This window comes from Erythrolamprus reginae, chromosome Z (genome assembly GCF_031021105.1).
Source record: "Erythrolamprus reginae isolate rEryReg1 chromosome Z, rEryReg1.hap1, whole genome shotgun sequence".
Taxonomy (NCBI): Eukaryota; Metazoa; Chordata; class Lepidosauria; order Squamata; family Dipsadidae; genus Erythrolamprus; species Erythrolamprus reginae.
The window spans coordinates 132,432,052-132,452,926 of record NC_091963.1 but is presented as its reverse complement, the minus strand read 5'-3'; the positions used below and the strand labels follow the sequence as shown (position 1 = coordinate 132,452,926).

Sequence of the window (20,875 nt, the reverse complement as noted above, 5' to 3'; positions counted from 1 at the left end):
CGCTCTCTACATGGGGCTACCTTTGAAGAGTGTTCGGAAACTTCAGATCGTGCAGAATGCAGCAGCGAGAGCAATCATGGGCTTTCCCAGATATGCCCATATCTCGTCAACACTCCGCGGCTTGCACTGGCTGCCGATCAGTTTCCGGTCTTCAATTCAAAGTGTTGGTTATGAGCTATAAAGCCCTACATGGCATCAGACCAGAATACCTCCGGGATCGCCTTCTGCCGCATGAATCCCAGCGACTGATTAGGTCCCAGAGAGTTGGCCTTCTCCGGGTTCTGTCCACTAAACAATGCTGTCTGGCGGGACTCAGGAGAAGAGCCTTCTCTGTGGCAGCCCTGGCCCTCTGGAACCAACTCCCCCCGGAGATAAGAACTCCCCCCACCCTCCTTGCCTTTCGTAAACTTTTGAAAACTCATCTATGTCGCCAGGCATGGGGAAATTAATATACCCTCAGCTATTATAATTTAAGTATGGTTTGTTTGAGTTGCATGACTAATTTTATAGGGGGTTTGTAAAATTGTTTTTTAACTATTGGATTTGTATATTGTGTATTGTCCTGTTGTGACCCGCTCCGAGTACTTGGAGAGGGGTGGCATACAAATCTAATAAATTATTATTATTATTATTATTATTATTATTATTATTATTATTATTATTGTATTATTATTGTTGTTGTTGTTGTTGTTGTTATTATTATTATTATTATTATTATTATTATTGCCCCCATGCTCCTTGCCTTTCGTAAGCTCCTTAAAACCCACCTCTGCCGTCAGGCATGGGGGAATTGAGACATCTCCCCCGGGCCTATACAGTTTATGGATGGTATGTTTGTGTGATGTTTTTGCTTTTTAATAAGGGGTTTTTAGTGCCTTTTAAATTATTAGATTTGTTGTATATTGTTTTATTGTTGTTGTGAGCCGCCCTGAGTCTACGGAGAGGGGCGGCATACAAATCTAACAAACAAACAAACAAATAAAATCAATATTCTGCCTAGAATATTTTTGCTTCAGACTATACCTGTTTTGAGAACTGATATACCATTCAGGCAAAGGCAAAAATATATATCTAAATGTGTATGCAAGTGGAAAAAATACAATTTAAATACAGAGTGCTAACAAAATGCAAAGGAAAATGTGGGATTGGGTTTCCCATGTTTGAAATTGTATTTTGGAGCATTCTGTTTGTTTGTTTCTTTGTTTCTTTGTTTGTTTGTTTGTTTGTTTGTATGAAAGAATGGTGTTACTGAGAAAGAAAAGACTTTTAGAATTAGAAGCACATGATCTAACGTATGGGCAGCATTATGCAATGATAATGTGGATTTTAAAAATCATTTCATTTGAAACACATTTGGGTACAATCTGAGGTTAGTTGGGGGAAAGATCAGAAGCAACATGAGAAAATGTTATTTTACTGAAAGAGTAGTAGATGCTTGAAACAAACTTCCAGCAGACATGGTTGGTAAATCCACAGTAACTGAATTTAAACATGCCTGGGAAAAACATATATCCATCCTAAGATAAAATAGTATAAGGCAGACTAGATGGGCCATGAAGTCTTTTTCTGGCATCAATTTCCTATGTTTCTATTAAACACCATACTGAGAATATGAAATAGATATAAAGCAAGGCTGTGCCCCCAAAACATCTCTATGGATCTCAGCACAAAAAACATTTTACATATTTGTTTCTACAAGCAAAGATACATAGTTAACATACTAGAAATTACTGGAGAATCAGCAAGCGGAATTTAACATTAAATCAAGAGAGTAATGGAGTAGGATATATAGTAGTACCTCGTGATACGAACCCCTCATCATATGAACTTTTCAAGATCCGAACCCGGGGTTCAGAATTTTTTTGCCTCTTCTTACAAACTTTTTTCGCTTTACGAACCCGCCGCCGCCAGCGGGATGCCCCACCTCCGGACGCTCCGCTGGGTGCCACCGCCCAGTTGTCACCTTCTGAAACAGCAGGAGCGCTTCTCGACGTTCTCCTGAATGCCGAACCCGGAAGTTTGGCAAAAGTTTGGGTTCGGGTACAGGTTCAGGTTCGGGTTCGTGAGAATGCCGAGAAGCGCCGGCGCCTGGCTGTCACCTTCCCAGAAGATCCGTGGAGCTTTCGGCCAGTCGGGAGGCTCAAACGGAGGTGGGGAATTCCAATAGGGAATTCCAGGGGCGGAGCTTTGACATCACGGAGACATCCTTCCTGGCTGGCCGAAATGGGGACTCCAGGAAGGATGTCTCCGTGACGTCAAAGCTCTGCCCCTGGAATTCCCTATTGGGATTCCCCACCTACGTTTGAGCCTCCCGACCAGCCGAAAGCTCCACAGCTCTTCTGGGAAGGTGACAGCCGGGCGCCGGTGCTTCTCGGCGTTCTCACGAACCCGAATCTGAACTTTTGCTGAACTTCTAGGTTTGACATTCGGGAGAATGCTGAGAAGCTCCCGGCTGTTTCAGAAGGTGGCAGCCGGGCGGCGGCGCTTCTCGGGGCTTCTCCCGAACCTGAACTTTTGCTGAACTTCCGGGTTCAGATTTGGGAGAGCGCTGAGAAGTGCCTGGGCGGCGGTGCCCAGCAGAGCGCCCGTTTTTGTGTTTTTTTGGGGGGGGGCTTGCACGCATCAATCGGTTTTCCATTGTTTCCTATGGGAAACATTGTTTCGTCTTATGAACTTTTCACCTTACGAACCTCCTCCCAGAACCAATTAAGTTCGTAAGACAAGGTATCACTGTACTGTAATTTTCAGAGTATAAGAGGCACCGGGATATAAGACGCACCTTAGATTTGGGGGAGGAAAGTAGGGGGAAAATATCTGCCTACCAGGTATTCATCTGGCTAGTCCTTACCCGGTCAGCTTCAGCACATTAATTTTCTGTTTTTGAATGCACAGCTTTTTATTCCCTTATTGGGGATTTTTTTTTTTTTAAAGCAGTTTCTAAAACACTTCACTTCTCTCTCTCTTTAGAGAAAGAAACAATGAGAAAGCAGGCAAAGGGAAGATCATTTCATTAGCAAAGCAAAGAGTATCACTTCACTTTTTAGCACCTCCTTAGGACTGAAAAAAAGCTCAGCTGATTGTCTTGATGCTTAGAGGGAGCAGCAATGAAAAAAACCAGGCAAAGGGAAGATCCACAGCTAGCAAAGCCCTGAAAATCACAATAGCATTTCATTAGGCTGAAAAAAAGCTCATTAAAAGCTACATTCGCAGTATAAGGTGCACCCAAATTTGCAGCCTCTTTTATGGGGGAAAAGGTAATTGTCAGTGGTTTCCCTTTTACAGTTATCAGAAATATTCAAAACAGATTGTGAGACATGATATAAAGAAAAGGAAGACAGAATTTGAAGTGCAATTATATACTAGGGATGAACATGTAATTGCTAAAACTTTTAAAATTTTCTTGAAATCTGAAATGGAAGAAAAGCAGGTTAAAGAAATGTATGTTAAAGTGGGCTAATAATCTACAGATAGATCCATATAGCAACATGTGGTCAAAAAGGTTGAAATTTACATTGTTATGATCTTAAAAACATTTTTTATGAAAGTGATGTATTATGGGCATACGATACCAGAGAAATTATCTAGAATGGTGATGGCGAATCTTTTTTGGCTCGGGCGCCAAAATGATGTGCACACCTCCCAACACCCATAATACAATGCCCTCCCCCGTGTAGGTGCACAACACCCATGATGCCCCCCCCCGGGCATGCACACAGGCTTCAATGAAGGCTCTGGACTTCTGCTAGACCTGTTGGGCTGTTTTTTGTTCTCCCAAGGTTCAGGAAAGCCTCCTGAAGCCTTGGGGTGGCAAAAAACGGGCCAATGGGCCAACCGGAAGTTCATTTTCATACTTCCGGTTGGCCTGTTGGACCACTTTTTGCCATCCGCAGGCTTCAGGAGACTTTCTTGAAGCCTGGAGAGAGTGAAAACAACCCAAAAGAAGGCTGAAAATCAGCTGGTCAGCGTGCTAGGCTATGCTTTGCGTGCCCTCGGATATCGCTCCGCGCGCCACCACTGATCTAAAAGGTATAAAGGCATTTCAAACATATGGAAATGTGAACAACTTGAAGGCACATTTTATCATGCTTGAGAGATATGTAAAAAAAAAACCCAAAATAAAATCAGTATATATAGAGGATTTTAGACATTCAACTGAAGCCAGAACCTTTCCCTATGAGACTGATAAAGGATAAAGGGTTTAAAAAGAACCATGGAAGATTATTTCATTATATGATTACTATGGCAATTATCATATGTACAAAGAGGAAAGTTTCGGCATTACCCACCATGGAGGAACATCAGATGAAATTGACACAATCTGCTGAGATGGCTAAATTGGTTTCTCTGATTAAAGAAAGGTCATTATTGACATTCATCAACCACTGGAAACCTACTATGGATTTTTGTGTGTGTAAAAAAGAAAACGATTTTGTAACTTATGGTTTAGATGATTAGAAACAATACTGATTATAATGAAATCTTGGAGAGAGATTTGATTAGAATTGTATGTATTATTGCTGAGCGGAAAATTGGAAGCTATTTTTAATATCGCTTTTCATGTTTTATTTTCCATCTCTTTTTTTCTTTTCTTCTTTCTTTTCTTCCTCTTTCACATTTGCTATATCTTTTTCCTTTAATATGCTTCTTACTATATATATAAGACCTATTAATAAAAAAGTATTTAAAAAAAGAATTTGTGTACTGAAAAATAGCATTACACCCCATTTCTAGCTGAGGACAAGAAATATTTTCTTATCACAATGATGCAGCTTAATCCAATTTGATGGCAGACAGATGAAGTAGATTGCTGTTTGTCAATCTGAGAAGAAAACATGGCCCATGCATAAGCCTAAGCATAAGCTAAGCATAATTTTAGGAGTTATTTTAAATATATGCCTTAGAAATAGATACCAGATGTCGCACAGCAGAAGGTATTACCCATTTAGGCTATACATTTTGGGAAATGACTCCATGGAGATCTGGCTCTTAAGGGCAAAATATGATTTAAAATAGGGGTGTCAAACTCAAAGCCTGCAGGACAGGACTCCCCTGCGGTGCCTCTGCCAGCAAAAATGGAGCTGGGGGCAGTGTGTATTCCCCCCACCCCCGGCTCTGTTATCGCTGGTAGAGGGGTAGTAAAATAAAATAAAAACAAAGAGAAAAATGTTTCCCCTTTTTGCATTTGAGCATACAAGAAGGAGAAAGGACAAAAAGAAAGATGGGAAGGAGAGCACAGATGAAAAAATAAGGAAAGAGGGGAAGGAAGAAGAAAAGGAGAAGGAAAAGGGAAGGAAAAAGAAAGGAAAGAAAAAAGGAAGGAAGGAAGGAAGGAAGGAAAGGAAGGAAAGGAAGGAAAGGAAGGAAAGGAAGGAAAGGAAGGAAAGGAAGGAAAGGAAGGAAGGAAGATTATAATAAGCGTGAGGGAGGGTCTTAGGGAAATCCTGCCTTAGCACTTGGCCATCACAAATGCCTCCCCCTCCGACACAAGTGATGTCAAACTGGCCACGCCCACTTCAATCCTCTGAGGTTAAGCACTACCCTGATGCAGCCCTCAATGAAATCAAGTTTGACATCCCTGATTTGGAGCATGCTGGGGACCACATATAGCAGGGGCGGGCAAAGATGGCTCTTCTATGACATGTGGACTTCAACTCCCAGAATTCCTGAGCTAGCATGATTGGCTCAGGAATTCTGGGAGTTGAAGTCCACAAGTAATAGAAGGGCCACAAGGAATTCTGGGAGTTGAAGTCCACAAGTAATAGAAGTCCACAAGTAATTTGCCCAACCCTGACTTATAGTATCTCTCTGGAACGCCTCAAAAGTTATTGTGCATCTTCCCGAATTTGTCAATCTTAAGAAAGAGCCTACCTTGCTTTAAGGAGCTCCCGGCATGCTACATGCATATTTACAGGTACTCTGAACCGCATTTATTTTTTATTTCTTTTTAGATCTCTGGGCTATATAGTTAAAAAAAAACCCTTTTTTCCAGTGACACTAACTTGAGAGTATGGAGAATAATGCACAATACTCTTCATTTTAGATACTAAAAAGCCCATTGCAACATCTCTTTCTGTTCCCCTTTGCTTCTAACCCAGACTTTCCACGTCAGTTCCAGCGTCCTCTGTTAGAACCTGGGACTGATCCATGAAGTCTTACCATCGCTAAGAAACTGAAGCAGGGCCAGATCAATGGGCCGTTTCCATTTGGATCCTTTTTGCAGGGCAATGCCGTAGCCCGTCGTGGCAAAGACCTTCCCACTTCCGATGGTGACAAGCTTGCAACCTTCTTCCTTGCGGGCCATGTAGTTGAGGACAGCTGCATCATAAATGAAAGCATCCAGCTTCCTGCAGACGGAAGAAAAAAAGGCCATCTGAGATGAATTGAGGAGCACACAGAGAAAAATGCACCCCAGAGAGGGTGGACTGCAAGGAACTACACATTCAATTAATTAATTAATTAATTGTTTTGTTTGTTTGTTTGTTTATTTTATTTATTTATTTAGTCCAATACATAATACACATTGAAGAGAATAGATATATAACTAAAGAAACGAATAGAAGAAAAAATATAATTTCTCTCTTTTGAAACCTATTCTAAAGTACAGTAATCCCTCACTACTTCACGGTTCATCTTTCACGGATTCGCTATTTCACGGGTTTTCAAAGCGGGTTTAAATCCATTAAAATTTTTAATAATAATAATAATAATAATAATAATAATAATAATAATAATAATAATAATAATTTATTAGATTTGTATGCCGCCCCTCTCCGAAGACTCGGGGCGGCTCACAACAAGCGATAAAACAATATTGTACAGGCACAAATCTAATATTAAGAAAAAACTAAAAACCCTATCAATTTAAAAAACCAAACAGCACATACATACCAAACATAAATTATAATAAGCCTGGGGGAAAGGTGTCTCAAATCCCCCATGCCTGGCGGTATAGATGGGTCTTAAGTAGTTTACGGAAGACAAGGAGGGTGGGAGCAGTTCTAATCTCCGGGGGGAGTTGATTCCAGAGGGCCGGGGCCGCCACAGAGAAGGCTCTTCCCCTGGGGCCCGCCAGACGACATTGTTTAGTCGACGGGACCCGGAGAAGGCCAACTCTGTGGGACCTTATCGGCCGCTGGGATTCTTGTGGTAGCAGGCGGTTCCGGAGGTATTCTGGTCCAATGCCATGTAGGGCTTTAAAGGTCATGACCAACACTTTGAATTGTGACCGGAAACTGATCGGCAGCCAATGCAGGCCACGGAGTGTTGTAGAAATGTGGGCGAATCTGGGAAGCCCCACGATGGCTCTCGCGGCTGCGTTCTGCACGATCTGGAGTTTCCGAACACTTTTCAGAGGTAGCCCCATGTAGAGAGCGTTGCAGTAATCGAACCTCAAGGTGATAAGGGCATGAGTGACTGTGAGCAATGACTCCCTGTCCAAATAGGGCCGCAACTGGTGCACCAGGCGAACCTGGGCAAACGCCCTCCTCGCCACAGCCGAAAGATGATGTTCCAATGTCAGCTGTGGGTCGAGGAGGACGCCCAAGTTGCGCACCCTCTCTGAGGGGGTCAGTAGTTCCCCCCCCCAGGGTAATGGACGGACAGATGGAATTGTCCTTGGGAGGCAACACCCACAACCACTCCGTCTTGTCTGGATTGTGTTTGAGTTTGTTGACACCCATCCAGTCCCCAACAGCCTCCAGGCACCGGCACATCACTTCCACTGCTTCGCTGACTGGACATGGGGTGGAGATGTACAATTAGGTATCATCCGCATATTGATGATACCTCACCCCATGCCCTTGGATGATCCATTAATCCATTAAAAATTCATAAAAAATTTTTACAGTACTACTGTACTCTATTATAAAGAAACTGGTATGATATCACATGTAGTTTAAGCTGAGAAACATTATAGAATGACTGTTTAATGCAAAGGGTGGGTTTTAAAAGTCCCAAATACTCGTTAAATACATTAAAAAAATATTTCCTCTACTTCACAGAATTCATTTTTCATGGGTGGTCTTGGAACGCATCCCCAGCAAAAAATTAGGGATCACTGTATTTGTTCCAAATAAACCTGACACCTGTTTTTAATAGAAGACAATATTTGTAGCTCAGGTGCTGAACTGTGTTTCCCTTGATGCTCTCAGAGCTTGGTTATTTCCTTGCAGAGGTTTCATTACATAACATAAATCACTGTTAGCTCTCATGATGCACCTAGCACTGATAATGTTACCTAGTTGGGTAATGAAATGTCTGGAAGAAAACAACCAGACTCAGAGAGCACCAGGAACCCCACAGATACTTTTTTGAATCTTGAAAGAATAGTTTTCTTGGCGTCTAATCCACAGAGTTTAAAAGTAAGTTGGTTTGATAGAGGCATAGAAAATGCAAAATTGTTCTCTTGAGAGACAAAATGTGGCTGGTTTATAGATGGCTAGAAGGAAGAAGCTAGCATATAATCTTGCAACCTACATTACTATATCTTAATCCTCAGTCTATATTAATAAACAGCACACAAAAATATTATTTTACTTATTTGTATCCCACTTTTATATTTTATTTATTTGTATTTCATCTTTATTATTTTTACAAACAACTCAAGGTAGCAAACATATCCAAGACACTTTCCTCCTCCTATTTTCCTCACAATAACAGTATGAGATGAGTTCAGCTGAGCGTGAGTGACTGGCCCTAAGTCGTCTAGCTGGCTTTTGTGTTTAAGGCAGAACCAGAACTCAAAGTCTCCCACTTTCTAGCCTGGTGCCTTAACTACTAAACTGGCTCTTTTTATGACTAATATCTCTCAAATAATTTTTTAAAAGGCAGAGATTTAAAGCACTGGGAATACAATTCATAATATATCTTATTATATCTATTCATATCTCAATGTATACTGTTTTTATATGCTGAAATATAAATTTAATAAATAATAATAATAATAATAATAATAATAATAATAATAATAATACCGCCTGCTACCGCATGAATCCCAGTGACCGATAAGGTCCCACAGAGTTGGCCTTCTCCGGGTCCCGTCGACTAAACAATGTTGTTTGGCGGGCCCCAGGGGAAGAGCCTTCTCTGTGGCGGCCCCGGCCCTCTGGAACCAACTCCCCCCAGAGATTAGAACTGCCCCCCTCCCTGTCTTTCGTAAACTACTCAAGACTCACTTATACCACCAGGCATGGGGGAGTTGAGATATTCCTTCCCCCTGGGCCATTACAATTTATGCATGGTATGTTTGTGTGTATGTTTGGTTTTATAATAATGGTTTTTAGTTGTTTTAGTATTGGATTATTACATGCTGTTTTTATCATTGTTGTTAGCTGCCCCGAGTCTACAGAGAGGGGCGGCATACAAATCCAATCAATCAATCAATCAATCAATCAATCAATCAATAAATAAATAAATAAATAAATAAATAAATAAATAAATAAATAAATAAATAAATAATGTATTTATTGTTAGAATAAATCCTGTCCTCCATTTTGTTCTTCATTATTTCCTCAATTTGACTGATTCACTGATATATCCATGAATCAGGGGGCAGGAGGAAACATGACCCCTTTTCAAGGATGTTTACTACCCCTCCATCTTTTTATCTCCTCTTAATACAATATTGCCACTTCTGGTTCCTTATATCTGGTTGCTCCCAGTTCAGCCCGGTTCTATGAAAAGGTAGCACAGGTAGCGGGAGGCTACCCACCCGGGATGCTTCTGCCCATGCGCATGAACCAGTAGAAATGGATTTTTGAACCCACTACTGCCTTGTATGCATAGTAGCCTGATGTTCTTATTACAATGAACTTTTGGGAAGGCCGGGTTGGGGAGATATCTAAAGTTCTGCTTCCTTATAACAAGACCAAACTTAGCGATTTTAAGATGTGTGAACTTTAACTCCCAGAATACCCCAATCAGAAATGAGAAGAATGGGGCATTCTGGGAGCTGAAGTCCACACAACTTAAAATCGCTAAGGTTGGAGACACTGTGCCAGGCCGAAACCATCGTTTGATTTGGAGACTTTGCGCTGCCACAAATTATGCCTTCGACTGTATTCGTGCTCTGGGAATATTCTGCTAATAAACTTTGAGGAACACTATGCCTCGGATTCTGATTAAATTTCAGATGCTATTTGGAACTCTGACACACTGTTCTACAATATTTTTGCACATCACCACAACACTGCCATGCCTAGAACCATTTCTGGATTTGAAGTCTGGGCGGGGGGGAGGGTTTAGAAATGCTACTGAGCTGCATACAGAATCAAAAGAAGTCTGAAGGAATTTAAAAAGCAATACAAATAATAAAATGTAACAAATTTCCTTCAGGATAAAATTCACATTTGACTAAACTAGTGAGACTAGTGTGTGTGTGTGTGTGTGTGTGTGTGTGTGTGAGTGAGTGAGTGAGTGTTCATAATTTTCTACAGAATCATGGAGTAGCTGTTAATCTGTCTTAATTAGCAGCATATATGAATGTGATCTTGGTATATAGGATTAAATAGTAAATCATATATTTATAATAACCCAGCCAGTTGGCTTTTTAAATTGATAGCAGGCTTGACAGCTGTTCCAATAGCAATGAAGGCCCTACCCATATGTCTGCTCAAAGGAGGCTGAATGAGCTATAATCCCTCTTGCATTGTGGAAAATAATATTTAAGTTGCAAAATGTTCACATATAAAAAATTCAGATGTATAAACCCCCCATAGCAGTTTTACTAAAAGCATAATGCAGCACAATTCCTTTAGCAATGGGTACCACATGGGGTAGGGCTCGTTTTATTTAGTTCCTTTCTAAAAGAAATCAGCCAGAATTCATAGACATTCACAGAAAACACTGTTGTGACAAACAGTAGGAAGCCTGTTTAGTAGTAGGCACTGTTGGACAAACATGTATTCATGGCAAGACTCAAGAAAGTTACACGCAGATTTGTTTATTTCTTAACAGACTTACTCCTATGTACTGTATTCAGAAGATTTGTGGGGACACCTGGTTGAACTGAAAGGATTCGGAATATTTTAACTGTCCCAAAGCATCCATTTATCATTGATAAAAATGGTAAGAGACAGTCTAGTATAGTGGAGATGTAGGGCTAAAAACCAGGAGATTATAAACTCTAGCCCTGGTTTAGGTATGAAAGTCGGCTGGGTGATTTCAGAACAATCAACAGGAGACTGTGAGTTCTAGTTCCGCCTTAGGCATGAAAGCCAACTAGTGACTTAGAGGCAATCTCTCTCTCTCAGCCCAATTCACCACACGTGGTTGTTGTTGTGGGGAAAATTGAAGCAGGAAGGTATAATACTGTGGTACCTCTACTTACGAGCTTAATTTGTTCCGTGACCAGGTTCTTAAGTAGAAAGGTTTGTAAGAAGAAACAATTTTTCCCATAGGAATCAATGTAAAAGCAAATAATGTGTGTGATTGGGAAAACCACAGGGAGGATGGAAACCCTATTTCCTCCCAGGAGATTCCTAGAGAGGCCCCACGGAGGCTTCTCCACACCTTTTCCATCCCTGTTTCTTCCCAGGAGATTCCTAGAGAGGCCCCATGGAGGCTTCTGCCCGCCTTTTCCTGCCCTGATTCCTCCCAGGAGATTCCTGGAGAGACACCACAGAGGCTTCTGCCAACCTTTTCCAGCCCTGTTTCCTCCCAGGAGATTCCTAGAGGCCCCGCAGAGGCTTCTGCCCACCTTTTCCGGCCCTGTTTCCTCTCAGGAGATTCCTAGAGAGGCCCCACGGAGGCTTCTTCCCACCTTTTCTGGCCCTGTTTCCTCTCAGGAGATTCCTAGAGAGGCCCCACAGAGACTTCTGCCCGCCTTTTCCGGCCCTGTTTCCTCTCAGGAGATTCCTAGAGAGGCCCCACGGAGGCTTCTTCCCACCTTTTCTGGCCCTGTTTCCTCCTAGGAGATTCATAGAGAGGCCCCATAGAGACTTCTGCCTGCCTTTTCCAGTTACAGTTTTGGAGGCTCGGGTTTGTAAGTGGAAAATGGTTCTTAAGAAGAGGCAAAAAAATCTTGAACACCCGGTTCTTATCTAGAAAAGTTCGTAAGTAGAGGCATTTTCAGGTAGAGGTACCACTCCATAAAACCCACCTCTGCCGTCAGGCATGCGGGAATTGAGACATCTCCCCCTAGCCTATATAGTTTATGTATGGTATTTTTGTGTGTATGTCTCTTTTTAAATAATGGGTTTTTTAGATATTTTTAAATATTAGATTTGTTATTGTACATTGTTTTTATTATTGCTGTGAGCCGCCCCGAGTCTGCGGAGAGGGGCGGCATACAAATCTAATAAATCATCAAATCAATCATAATCACTGTATCTATATTCACCCCCTTGGGCAATAAAGCAATAAAGCCAAGATAAAAATCTCATAAATAAATAAACTGGCAGGTTTTAACATTTTTAGTTTTTAAATAACACAAATCCTTGAAGACAGTCCTCTTGCAAGGGAAGAACACATCTAAGAAGTTTTTTTCTCTATCCCAATTGTGTATGCTCTGAAAACATTTTTTTTTTTTTTGCCTTTAGAGCTCCTTTTTTTATGAGTCTTTCAACCGGCTCACTGATTAATTGACCAAAACTCACATTATTAACTTGACTAAGATTTATTTAATAAAAACCAATTAACAAACTTGTGTTACAAGGTCACAAAATAATATGGGTGTGAGAGTCAGCCATGTCACCAGCCACATCCAACAGCCACCCATGACACTTGCTTAATCAAATGTCACACTATAATCGCCACAGCAATTAATATCCCTTTGCAGCTGTGAGTTGCATAGGCAGGGGGAAACATGGCCCCTTTTTCAGGGTGTATGACTGCACTCCAAAAGCAGCCAGCTAGTAGAAAGAATGTGAGTAACGGTCTAAAAGTTCCTTAAATGTGGTTGCTGATAAAATCTTCAGATGTTACACCTCTAGCAGAAGAGCAGGCAGACCCTGGAGGAGGAGTCAAGTGAGTAATTAGCCTGGAATCTTTAAATTCCTACAATCTAAATCCAGCCCCTCTTGAATTCCATTAACTCTGATCTAGTGGCAATTTAGTAGTATTACCATATTTTTCGGAGTATAAGACTCACCCTTTTCCTCCCTAAAAAAGGCTGAAAATTTGGGTGTGTCTTACACTCCGAATGTAGCATTTTTCCCCAGCCCTTAACTGGGTACTTATAATCTTCCCGGCTTCCTATTCCCTCCAAAGAAGGTTTTTCCCTGCCCTAAGTCTTTGCTGGCTTCTTTTTATTCCTACTTTCTCTGAAAAAGGCTTTTTCAGCCCTGATGTGGTACTAATGATATTCCTGGCTTGCAGCATTTATTATTTCGGCTGTGGTGAGGGGGGCGTTTGCCCAGGTTCACCTGGTGCACCAGTTGCAGCCCTATTTGGACAGGGAGTCATTGCTCACAGTCACTCATGTCCTCATCACCTCGAGGTTCGATTACTGAAATGCTTTCTACATGGGGCTACCTTTGAAAAGTGTTCGGGAACTTCAGATCATGCAGAATGCGGCCGCGAGAACCATCGTGGGGCTCCCTAGATTCGCCCATGTTTTTGCAACACTCCGTGGCCTGCACTGGCTGCCGATCGGTTTCCGGTCACAATTCAAAGTGTTGGTAATGACCTTTAAAGCCCTACATGGCATTGGGCCAGAATACATCCGGAACCGCCTTCTACCGCACAAATCCCAGCAGCCGATAAGGTCCCACAGAGTTGGCCTTCTCCGGGTCCCGTCGACCAAACAATGTCGTTTGGCGGGCCCCAGGGGAACAGCCTTCTCTGTGGCGGCCCCGGCCCTCTGGAATCAACTCTCCCCAGAGATTAGAACTGCTCCCACCCTCCTTGTCTTTCGTAAATTACTCAAGACCCACCTTTGTCGCCAGGCATAGGGGAGTTAAGATATTCCTTCCCCCTAGGCCATTACAAGTTATGCATGGTATGTTTGTGTATATGTTTGGTTTTATAATAAGGGTTTTTAGTTGTTTTATTAATTTGATTGTTACATGCTGTTTTTTATCATTGTTGTTAGCCGCCCCGAGTCTACGGAGAGGGGCGGCATACAAATCCAATAAATAATAATAAATAATAATAATTAGTCCTATTCCATCCTAAGCAGTTTTTTCTGCCCTTTGCAGGCTTGTTTTCATTCCTACTCCCTCTGAAAAAGGTTTTTTTTTAGCCCTAACCAGGGGATAACAATGTGCTAAAGCTGAACAGACTAAGGACACTAGCCAGATGAATATCTGGTAGGCAGATTCTTTTCCCTATTTTCCTCCCCCCAAAATAAGGTGCATCTTATACCCCCCCCCCAAAATATGGTACTTGACTAGCTTCTGATGAATAGGCATGATCAATATGATTCTTTGTACTTAACAACACCAGCTGGTATGTTAGTGACCACAGACCATCTACTCTAGATCGCAGGAGAAAGTATTAAAAGTGGAGTGGCTAAATGAAGACATGGGTAGGAACAACAACAATCTTGTCTTCCCTCCCTACTCCTATTCTCACAATGTTATATTGGTCTTTCCTGCCATTCCCCCTTCACTTACCCTGTCTGCAGATTTTGAAGTGCGTCTTCCACACTGCGCTGGTTGTACTTGCCCATATATTCATGCATTTCTCCATAGTTGTTCCGAATATTTTTTTCGGTGCTCCCATTAGGAACGGTGCCAAATCTCAAGGGAGGATAATGGTGCTGGGGCCTCTGGAACTGTGGAGAGTAGACAAATGAAACAGGCATTGCCAGCCCAGCCTTAGAAATGGAAACACACTCAGGAAGTAAGAGACTAATCCTGTCGGAGAGGATTGGAAGCTCCTGGGTTTTGGCTGAGTGAAACACATGAAGTTTGGCTAGCCCTGATTACAATAGAAATCATATCCAAAATCAGGATTTCTAGATATTAGGAGATTCCTGCTATGTCGGGGTAAATCTAGAGCTGGCTGGCTTGGTAGATGGATGGTTAAAAGGACAGCACATTACTGGAATGGTTTTTTTAAAAAAAAAAGTTTTATTAATCTTAATTGTAATATATGACTGTGTGTATCCCCACACACAACATACATACATACATACATACATACATACATACATACATACACACACACACATATACAAGTTGAAGCAAGGATGATAGGTTGAGCTCTTGTCCTTGATTCAGCTTCTGCCAACCTAGCAGTTTGAAACCATGCAAATACAAGTAGATAAATAGGTACCACTTTAGCTGGAAGGTAAGTGCGCTCTGTGATGTCATGCTGGGCACATGACTACAGAAGTTTTGGGGTTCAGCGCTGGCTCAATCTTCTTGAAATGGAGGTACTAGCAGAGTAAAAATCCATAGGCCCTTCTTTACCGACAGACAGACAGACTAGATGGATGGATGGATAGATGGATGGATGGATGGATGGTTGGGTGGGTTGGTGATAGATAGATAGATAGATAGATAGATAGATAGATAGATAGATAGATAGATAGATAGATAGATAGATAGATTAGATAGATAGATGGGTGTGTGTGTGTGTGGGTGGGTGGGTGGGTGGAAGGTAGGTGGATGGATAGATAGATAGATAGATAGATAGATAGATAGATAGATAGATATATAGATGATAAAGCTAGAGAAATAGATGAGAGATGAGAGATGGATGGATGGATGGGTTGGCGATAGATAGATAGATAGATAGATAGATAGATAGATAGATAGATAGATAGATAGATAGGTGTGTGTGTGTATGTGTGGGTGGGTGGGTGGGTGGAAGGTAGGTAGGTGGATGGATGGATAGATAGATAGATAGATAGATAGATAGATAGATAGATAGATAGATAGATGTACCTGTGGATTTTTACTCCACTAGTTGTGTCCAATTCAAAGGTGCTTATTTACACACATAATATATGTTTATATATTGATCTAATCTCTCTTTTTACTATTTATATTTTATTCTGACAAAAAGACTTTGAGGGTTAGAAAAAAAATGTTGAGAAATATCAGCTATTAGGAAAGATTTTTCCAAGGATTTAGTCATAGAATTTCTCCTTTTAATTTTTCTGGCAATCCAGGTGAATGATGTTAGTATTTCTTGAAAGCATATCTGAGAAAAAGTCCCAGGGGCTCCTCACTTGTCACATATAAGCAGGTATAACTGAGCTCCAATATCATTTTGTAATTAAAAACAGCTTTGGGAAAGAGGCTTTCGGAGTCAAGATACATGAGGCCAAATAAGCTTTTGTATCCCCTTAGCAGAAAAAAACCTCAGCCCTATACTGTATGTGCAACTCCAAGTCACATAGTAACAGTCGGGAAGAAAGAAAGATAAACACTGTTGATTGCATTTCACTGCTGTAAATATTATATTTTGAATCTACTTTGTACTTCAAAATGGCTCTCCATGTCAGTTTCATTCAGCACAACGGGCTATTAGCTCTACAGGTTGTAATCAATTACTAGGTTTACAATTTGGGTGCTTAAAAGTTAAGAACACTTAGGAAAGTGGTGTCTAGGAAAAGCCTAGACAGACTTTGAATTCTGGAGGTAGTCTGAGGCTGCTAAAAATTTGTATAAAGCTTTTCCAGGCTGGAAAAAAAACCCCACCTCTGCCGTCAGGCATGGGGGAATTGAAACATCTCCCCCTTGCCCATGTAGTTTCTGTGTATGATTCGACTGTGTGCTTGTTTTTTTATATATTGGGGTTCTTTTGGATTTTTTAACTTAAAACTGTAATTTAGATTGCTAAATATTAGATTTGTGATTAGATTATGTATTGTTTATCATTGTCGTGAGCCGCTCCGAGTCTACGGAAAGGGGCGGCATATAAATCCAATAAATCTAATCTAATCTAATCTAATCTGATTCTCTCTCCATTCACACCAGTGGTGAGTTGGTGCCAGTTCAGACTGGTGGCGGGAATTTGCCCCCAAACCGGCAGAGAATTTGCCCCCAAACTGGTTCTCTGGTCACCACTACTGCAAAATGACTAGCAAAAAATTATCTGCCTATATGCAGAGGGTCACTTCCTTAACCTGATGTAGGTGTGATGTACACAGGTATGTACACAAAGCATGCATGTTGAAAACACACAGTTTCAATGCAATGCGAACCAGTAGGGAAGATAACTGGAACCCAGCCATGATACACTCATATGTTTAAACTCAACATACATGCATACATATATTTAAACTTGATATGTACATATATATACATACACACACACACAAACACAACCCCCCTCAATTTACATATACACATTTAAACTCAAAGGTACATGCATAGTCTAGGGCATGTCAATTTTTTCAACTTTCAATTTCCAAAATCTAGGATTGCTCAAAAGTTGTGACATGTAATGGGGATATTTTGGTTATTTTAATATAATTTAGATGTGTCCTGGTAAGTACCTGTATAAATATTGTAACTTTTTTGCATTTCTTTTCATTTGCATACTGTACATACATACACACACACACACATACATACATACGTACATACATACATACATTTAAAGAAGATACATACATACTCTACATGCATGGATCTAAATTCAACATACATACATTTAAACAAGATGCATTCTATATATTATACATATGGGCGTTTAAACTCAACATACATGCATACATATAAACTCAAGATACAGACATACATGCATTTAAACTCAAGACACTCGTATACCTATATTTAAACTCTGGGGCGAACAGCTAACTTTGTCTTTTATTCAAAAGAAGAGGAGAGCAAATAATTTAGAAAGCCAAGCAGGGGATGGACATACGGGTGGAAGCGAAGCCTCCAATGGTCTTGAAAATAGATGGATGCCACAGAAAGATAAATTCTGGATACAAAAGGATTCAGCAGTTGTCAGAAAATGATTGTTGACAGAGAGGTGCACAGAGATCAGCAATACGGAAATAGACAGGGACACATTTAGAAGGATCAAGGGCAGGGACAAACTGTTTGTTCTCTTCTAAGAGGGGACTTTCAGAAAGCTGTAGAGAAAAACATCCTCGTCACATTTCAAGCCTCATCAAGTTGGTTGCCTATAACAAGTTGCCCTTCTGGAGAGCCCTTATTTATTTATTTTATTTATGTAATTGGATTTGTATGCCGCCCCTCTCCGAGGACTTGGGGCGGCTCACAACATGTCGAAAAACAATATACAGTATACATAACTAAAACAATCCAATTAATATAACTTAAGACTTTAAAAAATACTAATAGTTAAAATCATCCATTATCATTCACATATTGAAACATACTACACTCGTCGTATGGGGCAGCGTCTAATGGCCTCAAGCATAAATAGGTCTTTAAGTTTTTATGGAAGGTGGGGGGGCAGTGCGAATCTCCTGGGGAAGCTGATTCCAGAGGGCTGGGGCCCCCACAGAGAAAGCTCTTCCCCTAGGTCCCGCCAAACGACATTGTCTAGTTGATGGGACCTGGAGAAGGCTTACTCTGTGGGGCTTAACCGGTTGCTGGGACCCTTCTTCAGCATGGCACAGATAAGGAAGAAGCGGTCAATTTAAAAACCCAACCCTAGTTGGGGACAAAAGTCAGAGCATCAGTACTCTAAAGGGATCGATTCCTCTAAATGAGGGTCATGGAAAAAAGGTTAATTTTTGTGGCAAATGGCTGAGGAGCCATTAGAGTAGAAGTGGTGCATCATGGGCCTTTTATGGCTTATGGACTTCAACACCCAGAATTCCTGAATCAACCATGCTGCCTCGGGAATTCTGGGAGTTGAAGTCCACAAGTCATAAAATGGCCATGGTTTACCAGCCTTCCATTAGACTTGCAATGTTTCTCAAATAGTAGGGCGGGGGGCCCTTGGTGGGGGGCACGGAGCAATGCCAGTGGGGGACCCCAAGGAATATGGGGTTTTTTGCTACAGGGAGTAGGGGTTTTTTTCCCTAAACAATAGCACGCAGCACAGAGCAGGAGATATGAAGTACATATAACAGACCCTTAAGAGATACCATTGAAAAATATTTAACAGGGATGAAAAGAAAGGAGGAGAGAGACGGAGATAATGAGACAAACGTAAGTCTCATGAAAGCGAAAATGAAGAAATGTGACGAATCATATGTAGCACTTGGCTTCACTGTGACTACAGTGGGAGACGAGGAAAGACCAATAGGTTTATTGGGTTTTAAAATATTGGCCATGGATAGCATGAAGCCAAATAAATTAAGGTGTCACTTAAACACATTACACCCCTATCACACTGATAGGTTTTTTCAGCAAAAATGTGCCAAATATTGCAAACAATTGTCCTGGCAGAGAGTTGGGGGGGGGGACAAAATGTTTACTTCTTCCTAGGGGGGGCATAACAGAAAATAATTGAGAAACACTGCATTAGAGGAAGAAACGTCTCTAGAGAAGGCTGGAAAGGAATACAGGAGATGGCTCAGATTATCTGGAATTTGATAGAACTGTGGATATAATCAAGGAACAAGGGGAAAAAGGAATAGAGAAAAGACCAATGGAGGTGGCTAAGAATATATAGCAGGAGGAGATGGCAGGATGGCAGAGATGGAGAAATGTTTGTGACCTCGAAGAACATGGAAGAGGCTTGTGATACCTTTGAGATGAACTGGCTGGTTAGTAGTGATAGGCGTAGTGTTCGGGTTCGGCAAGTTCGGCCGAACTTTATGCAAAATTCACCGGAACCAAACCCAAACTCGAACCTGAACGGGGAATCCCTCCCACAAAGAGATTCCGGGGATGGAGCTTTGACGTCACCGGCAGGTTGCTAAGGACGCCAAGGTGATCACTTCCTGGATTCCATAGAATCCAGGAAGTGATCACCTTGGCGTCCTTAGCAACCTGCCGGTGACGTCAAAGCTCCGAACGCCGAACATGACCCCAAACTTTGCCTGAAGTTTGAAAAAATTTCAGGTTCGTGTTCGGCATACCAAACACCGCAAAATTCAGTACGGACCCGAATTGTGCAGGTTAGGTTCGCCCATCACTACTGGTTAAGTTTTATGGACTGCACAGCTTTGCCAAGGCTTCTGTTTTAATAGACAGTAATACTGGGGAAGTTTTAGACACATATGGCAGGGTCAGAAACCAGCAAATAGTGGGGTAAGAGCCAAAGCAAGAATTTCCCCCATTTCCTTCTTTTATTGCCCCAGCCACCTCTGGGGCACATTTCTCTTGATTACAGTACACTCTTTTCTGGGGGCTTTGAAACGAGGCCGGAGGATTGAGACCTCAGCCACAAAAGAACAAAATCCAGTGCCTTTCCCCATGGCAAGTTCCAGAAGAGCAATGCTGCTCCTTCAAAGCTAACATCTCCAATTTTATCTGTTTGTTTCTCACTGCTACCGAAAGATTCTTCACTGGAGTGTTGTAAGACATTAACAGGCCTCCGCTGTGGAATTTTACACCACTAAATCTGCAGTCCCAGATACGCCTGCCAAGGAAGAAAGCCACCCGGCTCTGTGTGGCTTAATTCAGAGTATGAAATCTATCCAGCGATGCCCATTTCAAGCACATTTCGCAAAACTTTCCTTTCTCTGTTCCAATTACCAACTTTCCCTCCCTCCCCACCCAGTGTGAATTTGTTAAACTGAGCTGTTTAATATTTATCTGAGATTGCGTTTCTTGTTGGACATTAATTATGCCTATTAATTACACCCCAGCTTGTTAGCTCTTAACGAAAGGGATTCAGTGGGAACTGGGCTGCCATGCTACAGCTGGTCCGATTTGCGTGGCCCCCTCCTTCCCACAGCTGTGGTTGTTCGTCAGGGGCTAATTACCAGGCGATAATCAGCCACGTCTGGTTTATAAATACATCCAATACATGCTGGGTACCAACAAGGTTTCCGGTGGAGGGCCCTGTGGAGCTTCTAAATTTGACAAATGGGTCCAACAGCTTGTCCATC

The 20,875-nt window shown here is 41.6% G+C and overlaps 1 protein-coding gene across 1 annotated transcript in view; it reads right to left on the bottom strand.

Annotated features, from left to right (window-relative positions):
- The window catches only part of GRIN2D (glutamate ionotropic receptor NMDA type subunit 2D), a 52,864-nt gene that overhangs the window by 14,042 nt on the left and 17,947 nt on the right, over window positions 1–20,875 (bottom strand). The window contains exons 9-10 of the mRNA XM_070727884.1: window positions 14,553–14,713; window positions 6,157–6,344 (exon numbers count right to left, since the gene is read on the bottom strand). Of these exons, the coding sequence (XP_070583985.1) occupies window positions 6,157–6,344; window positions 14,553–14,713 (349 nt within the window). The remainder of the gene's footprint in view (window positions 1–6,156; window positions 6,345–14,552; window positions 14,714–20,875) is intronic.